The sequence below is a fragment of the Plasmopara halstedii genome (assembly GCF_900000015.1).
Source record: "Plasmopara halstedii genome assembly, contig: Scaffold_1561, whole genome shotgun sequence".
NCBI lineage: Eukaryota > Oomycota > Peronosporomycetes > Peronosporales > Peronosporaceae > Plasmopara > Plasmopara halstedii.
In genome coordinates, this window is record NW_020188473.1 from 316,975 (window position 1) to 335,415 (window position 18,441).

General features: G+C 43.2%; 5 protein-coding genes across 5 annotated transcripts; 2 read left to right on the top strand and 3 right to left on the bottom strand.

Moving 5' to 3' along the window:
• Window positions 1-118: 118 nt before the first annotated feature.
• Window positions 119-1,397, top strand: PHALS_01475 (hypothetical protein PPTG_11990; the record flags this gene model as incomplete). Its single annotated transcript, XM_024715872.1, has 3 exons — window positions 119-251; window positions 351-1,189; window positions 1,329-1,397. The coding sequence occupies 3 exons, from the start codon at window positions 119-121 to the stop codon at window positions 1,395-1,397; spliced, it is 1,041 nt and encodes a 346-aa protein (XP_024581527.1).
• A 93-nt stretch (window positions 1,398-1,490) lies between these two features.
• On the bottom strand, window positions 1,491-3,672 carry PHALS_01476 (Immunoglobulin-like fold; the record flags this gene model as incomplete). The annotated part of the gene is made up of 3 exons (XM_024715873.1): window positions 1,491-1,582; window positions 1,647-3,201; window positions 3,277-3,672. 3 exons carry the CDS (start codon window positions 3,670-3,672, stop codon window positions 1,491-1,493), a joined length of 2,043 nt encoding a protein of 680 aa, XP_024581528.1.
• Window positions 3,673-5,059: 1,387 nt separating this feature from the next.
• Window positions 5,060-5,408, bottom strand: PHALS_01477 (uncharacterized protein; the record flags this gene model as incomplete). The annotated part of the gene is made up of 2 exons (XM_024715874.1): window positions 5,060-5,155; window positions 5,220-5,408. The coding sequence occupies 2 exons, from the start codon at window positions 5,406-5,408 to the stop codon at window positions 5,060-5,062; spliced, it is 285 nt and encodes a 94-aa protein (XP_024581529.1).
• A 4,602-nt stretch (window positions 5,409-10,010) lies between these two features.
• On the top strand, window positions 10,011-11,396 carry PHALS_01478 (uncharacterized protein; the record flags this gene model as incomplete). The annotated part of the gene is made up of 1 exon (XM_024715875.1): window positions 10,011-11,396. One exon carries the CDS (start codon window positions 10,011-10,013, stop codon window positions 11,394-11,396), a length of 1,386 nt encoding a protein of 461 aa, XP_024581530.1.
• A 1,733-nt stretch (window positions 11,397-13,129) lies between these two features.
• Window positions 13,130-17,312, bottom strand: PHALS_01479 (atp-binding cassette superfamily; the record flags this gene model as incomplete). The annotated part of the gene is made up of 2 exons (XM_024715876.1): window positions 13,130-13,330; window positions 13,398-17,312. 2 exons carry the CDS (start codon window positions 17,310-17,312, stop codon window positions 13,130-13,132), a joined length of 4,116 nt encoding a protein of 1,371 aa, XP_024581531.1.
• Between the last annotated feature and the right edge of the window lie 1,129 nt (window positions 17,313-18,441).

Consider the following 18,441-nt stretch of genomic DNA (forward strand, 5'->3'; position numbering starts at 1 on the left):
GAGTGAACCGTGCTTTCGGTGCGAGCTTATATTAGCGTACAAGCGTCAATGCACATGTAACGTACTAGCACATCAAACGGACAACCAGCGCGAGCTACTCATTTTCAGGTTCTCCAACATGTCCATGATAACGACGTACAATGTAAAAAATAATAAAGGTGTACTTGAGGGTAATTGGGTCGAGGAAAATGCTCTTCGTGACAAAACTGGTTATACCCGTCGAAAAGTGCCGACTACTCTATTCGAACCAGGTGAGGATTATATAGATGTATTTTTCTGCTTCTTTAGCATCTGAAGATATCAAACCTGCTTGACAATTTGCACTCATTTTCCTTCCTTCAATCATTCAGATCCGAGAACTTCTCGTATTGAACCGACGTACGAGCGTGTTCTCTTGCATGATATGCCTGCAGCACTGTCTTGCAACAGCCATGCTAGTGAGATTAAGCCACCACAGTTTGAAACAACTTATCAAGCGAGTACACATTATTCTGACTTTTCCGCAAGAAATCCTGGACCTGGACCTCGAACCTCTCTTCGTAACGAAAGTTTAGCTGAAACAGCAAGATGTCTGTACTTCGAGCAGCGTGCAAAAGAACGGGAAGCACAAGAGCGCGAAAATCAGGAAGCGACACGCACTACAGTATCGAAGAGTTCGTTCATACCTTTTCATACTTCGGCGTTGGTTAGGGATCGCATTCCTCGAGGACGAAATGGATCGATGACGCGTCAGGTGGACCACAATGTACAACATTTGACCAAGGCGCAGAGTGATAGCATTGATCGAATGAAACTTGATCTCCATCTGGGAGCTGCCGTCACTCGATACTCGTACGCAGTGACGACTGGGGTCGGGCTAAATTTTCCTACCACTGTCTCTGATGGAAATAATGTCTTTGGCCGGTCAAGCACATTTACGAATGAGCTCAAGGATTCATCAAAGCGCCACGGAGAGGCCACCGAGCCTGGGTGCATTCATGACGAACGAAATGGCGCAAGTGTGCATCAACGGTCAGCTTTGAAAAGACTGCTTGTCTTTTTTAAGACCGAGCCAGATTTTGCTCGTCGTCTTCTTGACAAGATGGTGCATGGTTCGAAACGATCATTGACATCAGACTGTTCGCAAGAGAGAGAGGGATATATCGAGCTGAGTGACTTTAAAGCAGTTTTTGTGGAATGTGGCGTACTGGTATCGTCTCCAAACTCTGTTTTTGATCTGTCACACAGTTTGACTGACAACGATTTATTTCATATCTTCATGTATTTTGACACTGACAATCTCGGTGCCATCTTGATTCAATCCTTTGTTGACTACTGCACATGCCTAGCTGAGAAACATCCATTTAGTTCAAAGTAACAGTAACTTTTATGATGAAAACCATCCTATTTTCTTTTAACATTTCACTAATCCAGAAACTTATTGACTTTTGCTGATTGTAAGAAATTAGCATAGAATGGAGAAATGTCGTTATAGAACGGATTGCGTCCGCTCAGATCACCAGTCTGTCGAAACTTCGTTTTGTCTGCAGAAAGAGCGAAGGATGTCGTTGAAGATAACTTCGCAACTCGAGTTTCTCTGGTTCTGCGAGAAAAATTAATGCCATTTTCACTTGGACGGTGACGCATTCGAGAAGCGGCTTCCTTACCTATTGCTTCTTGATAAAAAATATCAGCCTGATTTTGTCTTCCAATAACTGGCAGCTCGCTGGCTTTAACGCCTCGATAACCAATACTGGCTTTGATAGTACTGCTTTGAAAATCATTAGTGATCTTGACATGTGAGGCATTCGACGTCTCTTTGCTGGCTTTTGTGCGATGACTTGATTGACTACGTATGGATTTCAGGGATGACGGTGACCATGGCGGGGTTGGCTCTGGTGTACATTTGCCGATTGGATTGCACCACGAAGCTGTAAACTTTCGCTTGCAAAACACAGACCGAGGTGCCCGAGGCTTGATAGTTTTGACGGCAACGTCATAATCCATATAGAGAGTCGACGGAGGACTCACGACGTGCGTCGATTCTGTTGGTCGGGGTGGTATAATGGCGGCTGGCTCACGCGAGGAAACGATGCTATATCGCGGATGATAATGCGTTGGACCTGGTTCAGGGCTTTTGCATCGCCGACCGGACGTATTGGAGCGTTCTAGACGTACAAGCAGCTGCTGGAATGTCATCGATCCGTCAGCTTGATGCTCAAAAGCATGCCATAATTCTTTAAGATCACGTATCAGTGCATCGGGGAAAATCGTGCGGATAGCATTTACAAAAATGGGAAACTGGAATGACGACTTTTCTGTGAAGCTGTTTTCGCCTGTTTGTAGCTGAAAGGCTAAATGCAGGTGGCGATATAGAATATTCTGACTCTCCCGACCGCAGCATAAAGATTCAAGAAGTGATAAGAGTGGCCGGCCGCTAGTATAGGTATTCATCCAGGAGGTAGAGGGCAACTGAAGACGGGACAAATCTTCCAAAAGTATTTTCTCGGCAAATACATTTTCGACGTGGTTATCGAAAGCAGAATCCACGCTACAAGCAGTTTGCGGCGTCAGAATGACTCCTGAAGTTGCAGTCGGAGTAATCTTTTTCGGTAACGTGAATCTTGGTTGTTGTCGTGACCGTTCAAATTCATCTCTCTCCACCGATGCGGAACATTTGGCGGGGTGAGCAAAAACATCATAGGTGGTAGTGTCATCTGTCTTAGCTTGAGAAACAGGCACGCAAGAGAGCGCTCGCTCTTCATTTCGCCAGTCTCGCCAAGCCAGAAACCGATTGTTTGTACCGATCGGGCTGAACTCGATGGTATTTAGAGATACAAGAACTGTGTAAAGTCCTTCTCGTGGCAAACAAGGAGCCGTACAACTTATTCTCTCAGTTGTAACATAGGTTGCAACCACGTCAAAGTAAGCCATCTCTGACTTGGTAACCATCGTTTGAGTCTTGTCGCTCAAGTCATCCTCCTTCCAGACGTTATCGTATTCGTTTTGGCTTTCAAATGCGCTTATATTTTCATCTTCGGTCGTTGCTCCCTCCTCACCAGTATATGGCTGAAAGCGAACAACGAGATTTCCAGTGTCGATGAATCCATAACCGTCCACCATGACCGAAAAACCACCAAAAGTTGGTCCATCAATCGGCGAAATAGCATGGATGACGGGTATCTTTTGATACACATAAAGCGGTAGAGGATACCCCGTAAGCTATGCATCACAAGCCTTGATAAGTACAATCTCATACGCTTAAAACCTTGTACTTATCTTATGCGTTAAGCTTACCGCGTTATATAACCCGCCAAGCCACACATCTACAAGAACAGGTGAGCCGCCCGTTATATTCGAAGTAGATATCGCATTATCCAGCGTCAACAGCTGCCCGATCTCTTGAGGAATCGCACATCTCACTCTGCCATTTTCACTGAGAATTCCTTCAACAATTTTTATCTCGCGGGTACCGCCAAACGATAGTCGAACCCGTCGATCCTTGTTGTCGATCGATGATGTTGTGAAAACGGCAGACAGATTGTCGCCCCACAATTCCAGCTCCGATGTCGTACTGGCTGATACCCAGTTTGGAAAAAGTTTAGTAAGCTGCGGCGGCTGAAGAACGCACTTTTCTACAGATAGGTCTTCAGTCTTGAAGTCGTTCTCATTGGCCATGATACCGCATGTCATGACACTAAACTTTTTCGATCAGACATGACAGGTATAAATCACTTTATTTTAAGGAATTTTCATCTTATAATAACGCATCTTCATTTTCAGCCATTGTCGTGCATTCGACGTTACATCTATCTCATTTGAACGAGATTTGAAGAGATAAGCTCACATTCCTTTGTGATCGCCTCGTTTAAAGCATTCTTGGTCAAGCCAATGCTTGAATTTTTTTTCAAAAAATATATAGTGCGTTAGTCCAGATACAGACAAAGATGCCGTGCTTTTGTAGCTCTGCAGTCGTAATGGAACTTCATGAATCGGCAGAACGCTGCTGCGCTGAGCACCCGAATGTCAAGTTGTGATTAAGCGGCCACTTATTCCACATTTGAGCTCTAAATGCTAAACTTATGTATTCTTGAAGCTCTCAAGATTGTCACTAGTGAGCCAAAGAATTGCACACAGCTTTTATACTGAGAAAGCGGCAAAAGACTCGTTAGCCGCTATACACATAATTTAACGTCTTTTCGGCTGATGAATCGGCTGAAAGCTATATTTTTCTTTGGAGCGACATAATGGGGCTGGCACTTCTACTTGGGAGCGACATAATGGGGCTGGCACTTCTACTAATAATGTCCGGATTTTCAAACTCCTACTCTCAAACAATTTTTTTTCGATCGATTTGTTTAATTCGCCAGTAAATCATCAAAAGATACTCCTTAACAGCTCTTTTCTGGCCAAAAAAGACTATCTCTTGTGCATTTTGACTTTACTAAGGCGTGTTTCAGTCGGGTTAGTACATCGAAGAAATCTTTTACAGCAGGCTTTTACACTTTGCTGTAGCATGTTCGTATAAGTATTTGGTGTGCTAGGAAACGATAGTGGGGCCACAAACACAGCCGTATACCACATTCGTTGTTTGATGGAAAAGCTACAACGTCTTTATGCTGCATAAATGAAAAACGAGCGACAGCTTTCGGCTGAGGATAAATCTCGATCTACCTAGTACCCCACTACAGAATTTGCTCTGTTCGTTTTATTTTCAATGGAGACATTGTTTAATACTCTGAGTAAACATTTTAGTATGATATCAGCAACCAAATGTCTTCGTTTAAAACTGCTAGTTCGTTAAAAAGTTTTTTTATCGTTACGCGCTTGATTTAAAGACAATCTCATTTGGTGATTACTGACAATTTTGTTAACGTTTTTGATTAACCTTAAAGCTCGAATGGAAAAGGTCCAGCCTCAAAGAGATGGTGTAGAAAGTTATTGATTTAGTAAGCAAATTGATAATTGACAGCTACCAACACAATATTTTTTTATCAATTCTATATCATTCGCAATGTGATTATAATGTAAGGACTAGGCTGTCAACATAACCGGACTTGCACTTCAAACTCCGGGTTTGTTACTGTTGCATTTGCTGCAGTTGTTTCTTGAGCTGCTGATTCTGCTGAGCTACGTTTCTTGCATTGTTACCTGCTGCTCGCCGAATCTCAATTTCCTAAAATAAACATATATAAACTCTAACAATTTGTGCTTGAAAATTAACGCCACACTATGCTGACCTCGCGCTGGAAGTTAGCGTTAGCACGTCCTTCTGCCCACTTCATGATGTAATAGCCACCGACAATAGGAGTTGTAAAGTACACGACCCCCATGATGCGTTGCCCATTTTTGGATAGCGGGATTCTAGTGCTATGAATTTTCAGTTTAAGCGCCTCGTGGCGCTCCCCCAACCGGCGAAAAAACTCCATTTCAGCAAAAGGAGAAAAATGCTGCAATCAATTTATGCGTTGAAAATTTGATAAAATAATCCAAGCCTATACAATCCTGAGATCCTTTTCTTCAGATTTAGTCTGCTCTTTATTTATAATGATTATCAAATATGATTTGTTGCTCGTGAATATGTCTTTAAATTGACCCGACTGTCTGATGACTTAATGGCATTCCCTGTAGCAGCAGCAAAGTATTTCCTCACCCTTTTACATAAACAATGTCTATTACCAGCATTTCTCACACAATAGGTGGCTCAAAGAGGGCAAGTCGAATGAATGTCAGCATTAAAAACCGATGTATTTGATTCGAGGTAGAAACAAAGTTGTTCCACCTTGACATGTATCTGACACTATAAATCTGTAAATTCGAAAGTGCATATACATTTTTTCATCTATAGTCAAAGCGAAGATTAGACATTTCAAAGTGACTCAAGACTTCTGAGCGAATGCTTAAGGAGGTACTAAATGAGACGAAGAAGAAACAACCCTACACACTTGTCGCCATCAGCAATCCAGAACCACCATTCTTTCGTTTTTGTCTGCTTGCGATTCGCGTTTGGTTGGACGAGCATAAGGAATGCAGGGAGCCCTACACATATTGTGTAAATTGACCAGTTGTACCGCAATTTCTTTAAACAGGGATGCACTGGAACAGTAAAACAATACATGATCAGATTATATATTCATGAAAGCTCGTTACTGACGAATTTATATAGATATTCTGGCTGTTCTTGTAGTGGCGAAATTTGTAGAGAAGTTTTGGTCGGATGTGCAAGTGTTTCGATAATTTAGACAAAAAGTGTCCAATCTCTTGAGTCCGCGAAAGCAAAAGCGAATGGCAGGTGAGTCCTGGCGTCGACATTACAGCCTCCAATAGCGATGGCAGTCGTACTACATCTAGCATTCGGTTGCTTTTTCACCAGATTGATAAACGCATTCATTCTCGGCATGCAATTTGAGCAAAAAATAATTAGATCATCTTGCATGCTCGAGTGGTTCCGGCATAGGATCCGACAAAGATAAAGGGACAGTATATTGCCACGTAAGGTTTAAACTTCGACGAAAACTAATGATTGTCATTATGGTCCACTTGTTATGTGCTATTCTTTGCATTTGATTCTGCGCAATTTTAGTATAATTGTTGCATTAAAATTTAGGTTGCAAAGTCCGGAGTCGGGATCTTGCTCGTATCAAGTCAGACCGCGACAGTATGTCGCGTTTACTCTAACCCAGCGTATTACCGATCCTGTGGTGCAGTGGTTCGCTGCTCACTTCAGAACCGGGAGGTCCAGGGTTCCACCCCCGGGCCGGGTAGAGAGGGGTTAGAGTGTAATGAATAAAACCCTACAGCACGTGCTACATATGGCTTACACGACTCCTAAAAAGAGGTGTAGTTCGTAATCATATTCTAACCCAGCGTATCCAAATGTACTGCTAGGATCCAGTCTGGCGGCCGTGGTATTTCATCGCTAAATTCAGTCTTAGCAGAGATACACTACGGAGACCGCGGTATACAATCTCTACTATCGTTTTGCTACCCCCTAGAGCCCAGCTCGGGGAGTTTGGTGACGTCTTCGATTATCAATTCTATCAATCTTTTTCGTCGCCAAAGCTTGCTTTGAGAGCGCTTCTCCTACCTAGCAGAAGTAGGTTTATGACTCACATGACGCTTAAAGTATTTAACAACTGGTCGAGTCATGACTCAAAGCATTTCGACTATGCCATACCTGGCTGAGACTGAAATTTGAATCAGGGCTAGGTCGAGTCGACGCTTTAAGCTATTGAGCTCTACCTATCATAAAGGGATTTGCCCGCTAAGGGCTGAGTCTCACTGTTCTCGAGGGGGCAAAAAACGAAGAAGTTCTTAACCAGTAGATAAATCTGCAATTACTCATACTCGACATTTTCTCGCGGGTCTGTCGGACTCAGTCAAAAGAGAAAGGGGACACGCAAGGTGTACATGCCTGAAATACTACAGATGACATACCACGGTTATGATCAGCAACTGAGAGGATTTGGCTCCTCCGCAGCTTCGGTGAGGTTTATCGTCGTCGTCACACTCAAAGCATCCACCACTCGAACTCTTTCAGGAGCTTTCGCCTCGAAAGCTATACTTTAAAAAATAAAAGCTAAACTCACCGTATTCTCAAAGAGGTTTGGTGGACACGTAAAGTACTGGATTGAGCCGCATTTGCACGTAGACCCTTCGTGAAGATGAATACATTTGCTGCCATCGAGCAATTTTCGCCAACAACCCGTCTATATGAGCTCTCAGCTCCTGGACATAGCCCTCTTATTATCGCTTTCCTTGATGATTAGATAAGTATTTCGATCGCATATGGTATGCCTGGTTGAGCTGTGTGTGTACTCGCGACCTCTGTCGATCCAGCATATCCCGTACTACGGTACCACATATGAACGCTCATTCTCGGGCTCGGCCTTCAAGCGTGAAGCTTACTATCGCGACGCTCTGTAGCTCCGGTTTGGAGAGTAACCAACGTCATGGCGATCTTATCTCTCTTGATAAGAGATTTAGATTGGTACCTTCTTTTAAGCCGTGCCTGACCTCGAAGGGTTTGGCACTTAATGTGAGCGACCTGCTTCTAAAGCCAGTTCAATTTCAATTGTCGCATGGGTTAGACATTACTGCAAGTGTAATAGCAGCGCATTATGTAGCTGGTGATTTTCTTCACGCTAGTGATTACGCTTTCGGCCCTTTAGCCGCCAATTTTACGATACCCTCTGGACTAGGCAGAAGCTAATCAAGCTTGATTTTCACACGAAGAAAGTAGGCGAACAGATTGTTTTTATCCTTACACAGAATACATTATTATCAAGACTCGGTCGTAAGCAAGGACATGTTATTTAAGTGCAACGACATTGCCGTGAACCTAGACAGCCTTCATAGATAAAGTGCCCATTTTAATATGACATTGTTTGTTCACTATAATTGCGAAGTTTGTGCGGAGAGCGTACGATCGAGCTCAAAGTTTCTCCGAAAGTATCGTATATTCTTGAGTTGTGGGGCCTTCTTACAAGCTCATCGTTTGATGACTATTAAGATGTCAATACCACATACAGATCCATATGGGGGAAACTTTACTCTTTCGGCAACTCACAACTACTTAAACGGAGCTTGAATGGAATGTATGAGCTACTGCATGTGCACGATTTATCTCTTGATTGCATCCTTCTTACAATCTACAGAGATGTACCGGTGTAGAACAGTCCGATGAAGCGTTTACAGCTTGTATGCTCCAACTTCCCGAGCTCGCGTACAATCCATGCAACCTTCTGAACTACTAGATATCCACTCTCTTTCCACAAATTCATTTAAAAAAACTCTGTTAAGCAATGCCCCGATGTGCTGTTGAGTTGAACAGCTCATCTTATTGCGTGACAAAAGGGCCCTGAGAATGCGACATATAATCGAGCTGGAAGTCTTTCGGTAACGACAGCTTTTAACTGGAGTTGCAGACAGGGATGGGTAAGTACAAGTAGCTAATGCAAACAAGGCATACTCTTCAATTATACCTGTCGTACACTTTTTTGGCAATAAAGTGGTATATCACAGGAAAATGCGAAGGATATTGTCGTCTTATCCATATACATTCTCACCGAGGATCAGTCGTAAACGACTCAGACGTATATTGACTACGAGTGCTACCAAGTGCAGGGGCTGCCGTAGCTCTTTGCTTAGAGGAAGCTAAGCTAAGGTCACCGGCCTTGCATTCTTCCCAAGAACCAGTACAAGTGTAGCGGATCGCAATTCGCAGCTTCTAAGTACTAAAAATCTTAACCAAGGCAAACGAACATTCTTGTCCAAAATCAAAATTGTATTTGATTGTTTTAGTTGCGGCAGAGCCGCCAATATCTAAAACCCTCGGTTTTCCTAATTAATATATTCAAACCTAACTCATATATTAAGATTTAATTACTATAGTAATATGTATTACTACTGGTAATCCACTTGTTACGGTGTAGTGATATCACACTAACTTGTGTAATATACACCCATGTACGGTCGCACAATCTTGTGCGACCTGCCCCTTTCTTGAAAGGTGCGTTATTTCGTGAACGCAACAACATCTAAATAGTGCAAGAGGAGAGGCCCGTGAGACACATGGGCTGGTCAATTGAATATATACGAACGTTCTATATGAGTCTCTTGATCAGAATTGAAGTTGTGATTGAAGAATAGGAAGCAGTTCCTAAGACATAATTCGAACTGCCTCATTTCAGCAGTTTAAATTTATTCCTTTTCATATCCTAAGGAATTACGTTTTCAGGCCAAACGTCTACCATTTATTATTAACCCAAACTCGCTGTAGCGAACTTGTGTCGGAGGTATCTAACATCATTAGTAAATTTCTGGATTTATATTCAATTTGCGACGCTATTTGTCTGGATTTTTGTGCTTGGGTCCGGTACTAATACTTGAATCTGCTAGTACGAAATTTTTTTGTCAGTGTGTTTGAATATATATCCATATTCACCAATATGGTACATACTCAATATGTGTATCCAAACCTAACATCATCATACATCTGTTAAGAGCAAACAAAAAGCTGCGTAGTGGCGATGAACGTCATTCTCCTTGTTAGCTTCATCGCAAATCGCGCTCTAGTTGACTCAGCATTAAATTTGGTGAATTCGTCCGTCCAAGCTGATCCTCATCCAATGCAGGAGGTGGGTGGCATGGAAACGAACGCATTGCTGGCAGTGAAGGAGCCAACAGAAAAGGTCGAAGAGGGCGATGAAAGAATGCGATTGAGTGCATTCCCTATGGGAATCGCGAGAAATATGCCGTCTCAAACGATGCACGATATAGTAAACGAGGCTCTATTGGTGGAAATCAGTACGATAGATGCTGCGAGACAAATTCATGTTCAGCCCAGCACTTTGAATGTGATGGCAAGTACGTCAAAGAGTGATACAATACTTCAAGGTCAACTCAAATATGTGTTGCATGGAACATTACACAATCTGATCACGGAAAAGGCTGCCTCTATAATGGCTAAACCTGAAACGAACTCGTTTTATGAAGTAAATTCTGGCGCGACTGGTAGTAACAACGACTTGCCTGAAATAGTAGAGATTGTTGATTTATGCGTGAACACTGGTTTTCAAAATGAACTGGTGCATATTTTCACGCGTGGGATGAACAGCAATATTGATCTGATCAGAAAGATAGGAAATCAACTTCGCGATCGTTTCATGGTCAAGATGTGGCAGCTAAAGGTCTCGGTAGCTTCTGTCGAGCAATATCTCAAGGGGAAACACGGAATACTAGAGCAAGAAAATATCAAATTGCTTGTTGATTACTTTGGCCTCTTTAAAAGTTTTGGTCCTCAACTAGACCAAACCGCATCATGGCTACCTCTTTACGTGATGGAGGCGAAAGTATTTGCTTCTATACGGACCGTGATTGCTCTCGACAAACCCAAATTGAATAGGATTGTTCCTCTCGAGCGTTGGAAACAATTCCTGCCTCAAAGAGATTTAAAGCTCTCGAATGCTGGTTGTATACGAAAATATGTGCTGGGAAAGGGTCCATTTCGTTTCGAGCACCTCGAAGATAAGCTGCCAGCATACATATATTATTGTGATCTCACTGCTGAAAAAAGAAGTGACGGAACGATGGACACGTATGGATTAAAACAGCTTTTAGATTCGGGATATTTTGGAAAGGTCTCGCTAGTGGATTATGTAATTCCGTACTTGCTAATTCCTCACTCTCCCATCGCGCAGCGACTCATCATCGGCCAATTGGATATATATTGGACTAATAAGGAGCATCCAGCTGTTGTTGAAGCATTCATGACTCCTTTAGCTGACAAGATGGATTCCTTCTCAATTTTAGCATTGCAATGTTATCTGTATCAGTATAAGCGGATTACCCACAGTATTTTTAGAAGATTTTCAACTGATGTCGGCTCGCCTATAGCTTTTCAAATTACCGGATAGTAGGTAACAAGTGGATGCTGAGGCAGACAGCCACCAAAATATTGTTGGCAAAAGCAGTCTTTCGAATTGATCTTAATTCTCTTAATTCATGCCTTGGGGTGTGTTGATGAGTCTGTTGGTAAAGAAAAGTCGTAGCAAGCAAAAAGGTGTAATGGGATGTTACTTGACCCGTTTTTGTGTCAATAATTCAACCACGAGATTACGAATTATGACATCAAGCTATAGTGATGGTATTAAGATGATAGAGACCTTTTAAAGCGATATTGTCTTTCGTTCGTAGCCTAGCTTACATTTTCGTTTTTTACGGGCTAACCGTTCGAGACGCCCTCACTGAGTAGCTTACTTTCCTGGTCAAGCTATCCTGGAGGCAAGTAATCGAACATTTCATGTTTCATTCTCAAGGATTACAGTACTTTCACGCCTCAGACATGCAATTTACTACAAGTGCAATTAAATGTAACGGGGTTACCGTACACTATCCACAAGGAAGCTTTAAATCATGGGGCTGCGTTTATAAACGCACATAGATTGAAGGCTCCTACCGTTGTGGGGTCCAAAGCTTCCTTCATAACTGGGTGTCTGGTAAGCGTTGCTATATCAATAGTACGTACATAAAGAAATAATACAAATTAGTCTTACACCTAATGTAAGCGTTTCCGAAACTGTCGAGATTTACTCACAGCTCATGTCCACCACGGAACCTCCTTTATGAAGTTTAATCATCTCTGTAAATTCCGATACTCGGTTATATATCAATATTTACAAGTAAAGTGCAACCTGAACCTCATACACTTGTGCTCACTGACTTCCATGCATTTGATCAAATGTGTAAGGGATTAGCACAAAAGTTCATTGCCTCTCGAGACCTCCCTTGTATCAACATTGGGTAGATTGGCAATGTACCTTTGCCGACATACAGACCTATCTTTATCCTTAATGCCGAATATTACATTATGGTCGACTTCGCTCCGTAAAATGCAATCAGGCATGTCAAATATGTCGATCGGCCGAGCCAACGCTTTCCTACGTCCTCCTTATGATCTACACTAAATGCACTTATATACACTACACAACCAACCTTCAAGCAAAATGGTTGAAAATGGTGCTGATCTCAAAAGTAAGGGAATTAAATACTATTGTACTTAAAATTCGTAGGGCCAATCCTCCAACCAAAACGTGCAATAACAGGATGCACGTTCGATACATTTATGTGCAAATGTCAAATGGGATCCCTACTTTGGAAGCTTGTATTGCACTTTGGAGATAGAGCATGGTTGCTTTCGTGTTACTACTGTTAAAGTACGAAAACGATTACGCTCTAGTGTCTCTAGCTCAACGATATGAATGGAGACGACATTGTGTCCTCAAGAGAAAAGTACCAGGTCGCTGCTGGCATTTTGCTTAGCAGTAAGTCGTTTCGTCTATTTTTCATTTTTCATGCTAGTCTTGCATACCCAACTATCATACTGTTGCATTATTGATGATTGCTGATGTTTTGAGGCTATGCGCATTGTTGGCTCTAATATGTAAAATCGTCAGGCTCTAAGTTTGGGCAAATCTAAACCAGGGAATTGATATCGTAGTCAACTTACTTGTACTTCTCATGGAGAAACACTTTGGCTCGCTTAAATTTTTTCTGGCCATCTCTTTTATTGACATTCGAATTGTATGTTGCTTATTAATTAACAATTGTAAAATTGGTGTTTGAAAACGTATTGTATGTAAATATGATATTAGAGCACCGCAGTGTCGCTTGTAGACGACTTTGCCAACCGATAAAATAGCGACTGCGAGTTCATCAACAACTCTTTTGGATTGCCGCTTTCAGCAATTTGGCCATTGTCCAGTACCAGTACGCGGTCGCAATGCATGATAGTTTGGATACGGTGAGCTACTGTGAGTATAGTGGACGATGCAAACTCGGAAGCAATAGCCTACGTTATGAAAAAACTAAAAGTTAAAATAAACATTCAACAATGCTGCACAAATACATCAACGCACCTGTGAAATTGCTTGCTCCGTCTCATGATCAATCGACGCTGTGGCTTCATCAATACACAAGACTTGCGATGGACGCAATAAAGCTCGAGCTATGCAAAGAAGTTGAGCTTGTCCTTGACTAAACATTGTCGCTTCTTCTCCGTTGACAACAGAATCCAAACCGCAGTTAAGCTTGGCAACCACTTTCGCTATCTCGCCACACTTGCGCAGTGCTGTCCAAAGTCGCTCGTCATCTAGCACTCCACTTGGATCAAGATTTGACCGCACCGTTCCCGAGAAAAGCACTACGTCTTGAGGTATATATGTTAAACGTGACCGCAGTTCTTCAAGGCTCAGAGAATCCAATGGCACATCGTCGATCGTGATGCAGCCACTTTGTCGCCATGGGACAGCTCGAAAGAGAGCGTTAAGCAAAGTCGACTTGCCAGCACCTGTACGGCCACAGATTCCAATCTTCTGACCCGCAGGAATATCACAACTAATGCTCTTCAGAGCCAGGGTTGAGACTTCTATGCATTCAGGACCATCGAGTTTATCAGTGCGTTGAGTAGTTGGACCATACAACACACTAAGCTCATTAATTGCAATGTGACCGGCTGTAGGCCACATCCCGATACTTTTGGTGAGGTCCGCTGTATCAACTGGACCTTCCTCCGACTCCAAATCCGTATATTCCTTGACACGCTCAACCGCAATCATTTGACGTTCCGAGTCGATGAAACCATTCAGAAGCGCATTCAACTTTCCCACAATTGGGAGCGCGTGCGTTAGTGTAAGACCGAGAATTCCTGGGTTTACGTTGCCAGTCAAATTGTAGCTGGCCACGGCGAACAAAGCAACAAATGAGGTAATGCACACTCCCAATAGATCCAAACGCAATCCAAACCACGCACTGGTCATTGAATTCAGAAACGCGACACGCTGACTACGATTCAGTCGCACTCTATATTCATCGATATACTGCTGTTGTTTCCTGGCAGCACGGATCACAGGAAGTCCTTCCAACGTGTCGGTAAACATGGTTAGAAGTGGCGAATGGGTAGCGGCACCCAGTCTTCCGAGGTGACGAGAACTTGGACGATAGTCACGCTGCAAGTAATAATAAATGAAGCTGAGAGGTATGAGCAGTACAACCACCAAATGGTTTCCGTAAAAGAGAATGGCAAGTGAGCCCACCAATTCCGATGCATCACGAAGGAAGATATTCAGCATAAACGATAGCCACTCATCAACTGTAAACGTGTCGCCACTTAATCGATTAAGCACACGACCGGTGGGTGTGCGTTCGAAGAATTGAAGTGGAGCTGCAAATACGCTGTGGACCAATTTTTTGTACGTGGCTCGAGCTGCGCGCAGACCACCATAGGCAAAAAGGAAAGAGCGGAACAAGACGGCAATGACATTTGCTCCTGCAATGGACAACAAAATCCATGCGAAGCCTTGCGGGGTGATAGAATGCTGGTCATTAGTGTACACTGCAATCCAGTAGTCTAATGAATTTCGAGAAAGCTGCATTGCCACGACAGTTAGAAAGATACTGATCGAAAGGGCCGTGCCGACGTCCATTGCGTAAGCTTTCCAGACGTGCCAACTCACTGCACCCGATTCTCGGTGTTCCAATTCGTCACCAGAGACTGATTGACATTCGGCCTTCGATTCTGAATTTACTGCAGCTTCCGTCCGATCGTCTACTGCTTCCACTACCTCGTCTAATTGTATTGTGTCTGTATTATTCAAGGTGCTGCGTTGCAACTTCATGAAGCGACCAGGAGGTTCTTTCGCTTTCAAAGTGTGATAAGTACCTTGCTCGAAAATTCGACCATCATCCATGACAACGATTTGGGTATTAGCTGGAAATAGAGGCAAAAGATGAAGCGAGTGGGTCACAACAACGACCGCAGCATCATCGGGAAAGATACTAGACTTCGGCTTGAAACAGTTTGCGACCACTTTGCTTGCAGTCGTAACGTCCAATCCGCTAAATGGGTCATCCAAAAGGTAAATGTCTGCACGTTGGTATAACGCGCGTGCAAGATTCAGTCGAGCGCGTTGGCCGCCACTGAAGTTACTGCCATTCTCTGCAACGTCAAATGGTCGTTTCATCCTACACAAGTCAACGTCAAGTTCACAAGCACGTAAAACTCGCTCATATCGGGCATGATCGATACTTTTTCCAGCTTGTTCAAGCCCTTCATCGTCTTCGTTGCACATTGTAATGTTTTGCTGGACACTTCCACGAAAGAGCCATGGAGTCTGCGGAGAATAGGAAAAACGTAAATATCTTTGCTGAGCAAAAGTAGTGGCCGACTCATTGGGCATCTCTCCAAGAAGTGCCAGCAAAAGTGAAGATTTGCCAGCACCGACCGGTCCACACACTACATATGTTGAACCAGGTCGTATATGCAGGTTGTTAATGTGTAGGACAAATTGAGAGCTAGCGGATTGTGCAGGCGAATCGTCGATCAATAAAAGCGTCTCGTCCGTGTCTGTACTGTCATCGTCACTTGCCTTCTCTCTTGTGCAATCCCATCTAAAGGCTGAATCACATATCGTCAGAATGTCAGTGCTTTGTAAGCTGCGATAAGACGAAGGTTCTTGATCCTTGAAGCTCGACTGTGCGTCTTCTCGATCAAAAAGAAATGCGCGGATTCGTAACGCTGATACTCTCGCTTCAAGAAAACTATTGATAATCCATGGGAGATAATTCATAGGGTAAATCAGTCGGTCTAGCAATGCAATTGCTGTGAACGCATCGGCAGCCGAAATATTGCGTCCCGAGAAGACTGCAGCGACAAAGACGGCGACCTGAACAATCACTGGTGTGGATGCCCAAAAGAAGACACAAAAGGCATCCAAATACTTGCGTACTTGAAGTCTGTCCATTTCGCGCTTCCGACATCGGTTAATCGCTTTGAGTCGCATGGATACCCATCCAAGTAATTTTAGCGTTCGAATTGCATGAAGGGTTTCAGCCGTGAGACCTACGCGTTCGTCGCGAAAGTGCATCATATCGGTCGTGGCACGCTTAATCTGACGTCCTAAATATGAAATGAGTGGGACCATTATTACTAGCACTGCGACACCTGCAATGGAAGCAACCGAGACAGCTTTGCTTAGTAGAACGAGAGCAACGATAATCTCGACTGGGATAAGAATCATGTCGAATAAAGTACTAGGCATGCCAACAATGCAATTTACATCAACTGAAATGAGGTTTGTGATGCGACCTAGACCTCCTGCGTCGCGTTTTTCTCGTCCCGACAACTGAAGAGTTCGAGCATAGATAGCGGACACAAGTCCAGCTCGTACTCGTAGATCGAATCGCTTCCATGCTAATTCGTATTGTGTTGCCGACAAGGTGGAGATGACTGACCTTGCTATCATTGCCGCTGCGAGACAATAACCCGTATATAATGACGGCCTCGATGAGTCGGCCCAATCTAAAAAAAATTTGAGCAACAATGGACTAGCGAGTCCAATCGCCTTATTGGCTGTTGACCAAAGAGCAAAAATCACGACGTCAGCTCCGTATAATCGCCGAGCAACCTGTAGAAAGGATGGACGATAGTGATGAAATTCTTTTAGTAGCTCCTCGTCAAACCTCGCAGCAGCGACAGATGTAGTATCACGCAAAGAAAGATCTGGGACATCTTCGATCTCAAATCGGCGTTTCTTTCCCAACGCAATGAAAGGCGAGATCCAATGGTAAGAAAATCGCGAGAACCATGAAGCACGGTCTAGTGGACAATCACTTCTTGTCTTTTTATAGTCTTTGCATTTTTCAAACGCTTTAGCTCGATGACTTACCCGACGATGAGTGAATATTCGTGAAAACATTGAGAAAAGTGCTACAACAGGTGACACCATTGCCGTCCAAAGTGCGAACATCACTACGAAAAGACTTGAAAGCACCATACGTCGTTTGTCCTCTTTCAAGACCGAAGATTGAAAAATGTGTGATAGTCGGTGATCAAAACTACAAGTTTCGCACCGTCATAATCGTATTGTATAACTGATCGGAACCTGACGGATTTCTTTTTTTAATTCGCTTACGAATGGCCTGCACTTTTTCACCAACTCGAATTAATGGACATATTCTATATACAGCAAAAAATCAATTACATGGAAAGCCCATTGCACCGAGTGGATTTGCGCCACTTTAGCTACATGTATTCGTAATATTATGTACAACAAAAGCCATCGGAGCTCTTGGTAAAGTATGACAGCATTTTACGGACGTGCCTCTAGACTTGTGCTTTTCATTGAATCTGACGGCTAAGCTGTTAAAGACAGGACAATATAATGAGGGTGACTGGACATTTCGCCATATACGAACCATAATCACGGAACATTTGACCTTTAAGCATCTTAGAACCTTCTTCCTAACTTTGTTTGTGCACGCGTAGCATGCGTTGAGCGCAAGATATAGCGCGTGGCTACCTTCGTTATTTTTCAATGTTGATGAATTTGGTGGTAAGAAAAGTACTCGTGCCTTTTTTGGTCCAACATGCAATGTGTCCACTATCAATTTGAATGATGACGCTCTTATCGAAAAGCCATAATCACAGCGTGAAAAAAAAAAGTCGGCAAAGACACATGATTTAGGGCAAGGTAAAGAAGTGTGCCATCATACAGCGCAGTAAGAGCCAGCTTAATTGCTATTCATTGATCTACTGTCACTTTTTCAACAAAGGATCACAACCAAGAAGGATGTGAGATTGATGGACCTGCTAATTTGACTGGGCTGTATAAGCAATTGCTCTGCCAGCATCCAGCATCGCGAAAAAGAGAGGTATACAATCAACGACAGCTTTTCTAACACGCTGACCGGAAAATTCTCCTCCTATGATCAAACTCAATGAATGAGCGCAGTTGTGATTTGTGGTAAGCTCGTACATCTTTGAGAAACGTCAATGAGACCGTGACAAACAAAAGGATGTTGGAGTCTCTGTCTCGAAATTTGGTGCCATTCAGCCTGGGAAGGTGCTCCTGAAGAATACCTGAGCCCTTGAAATAGATTGTCAAGCGATTTTCATGACGCACA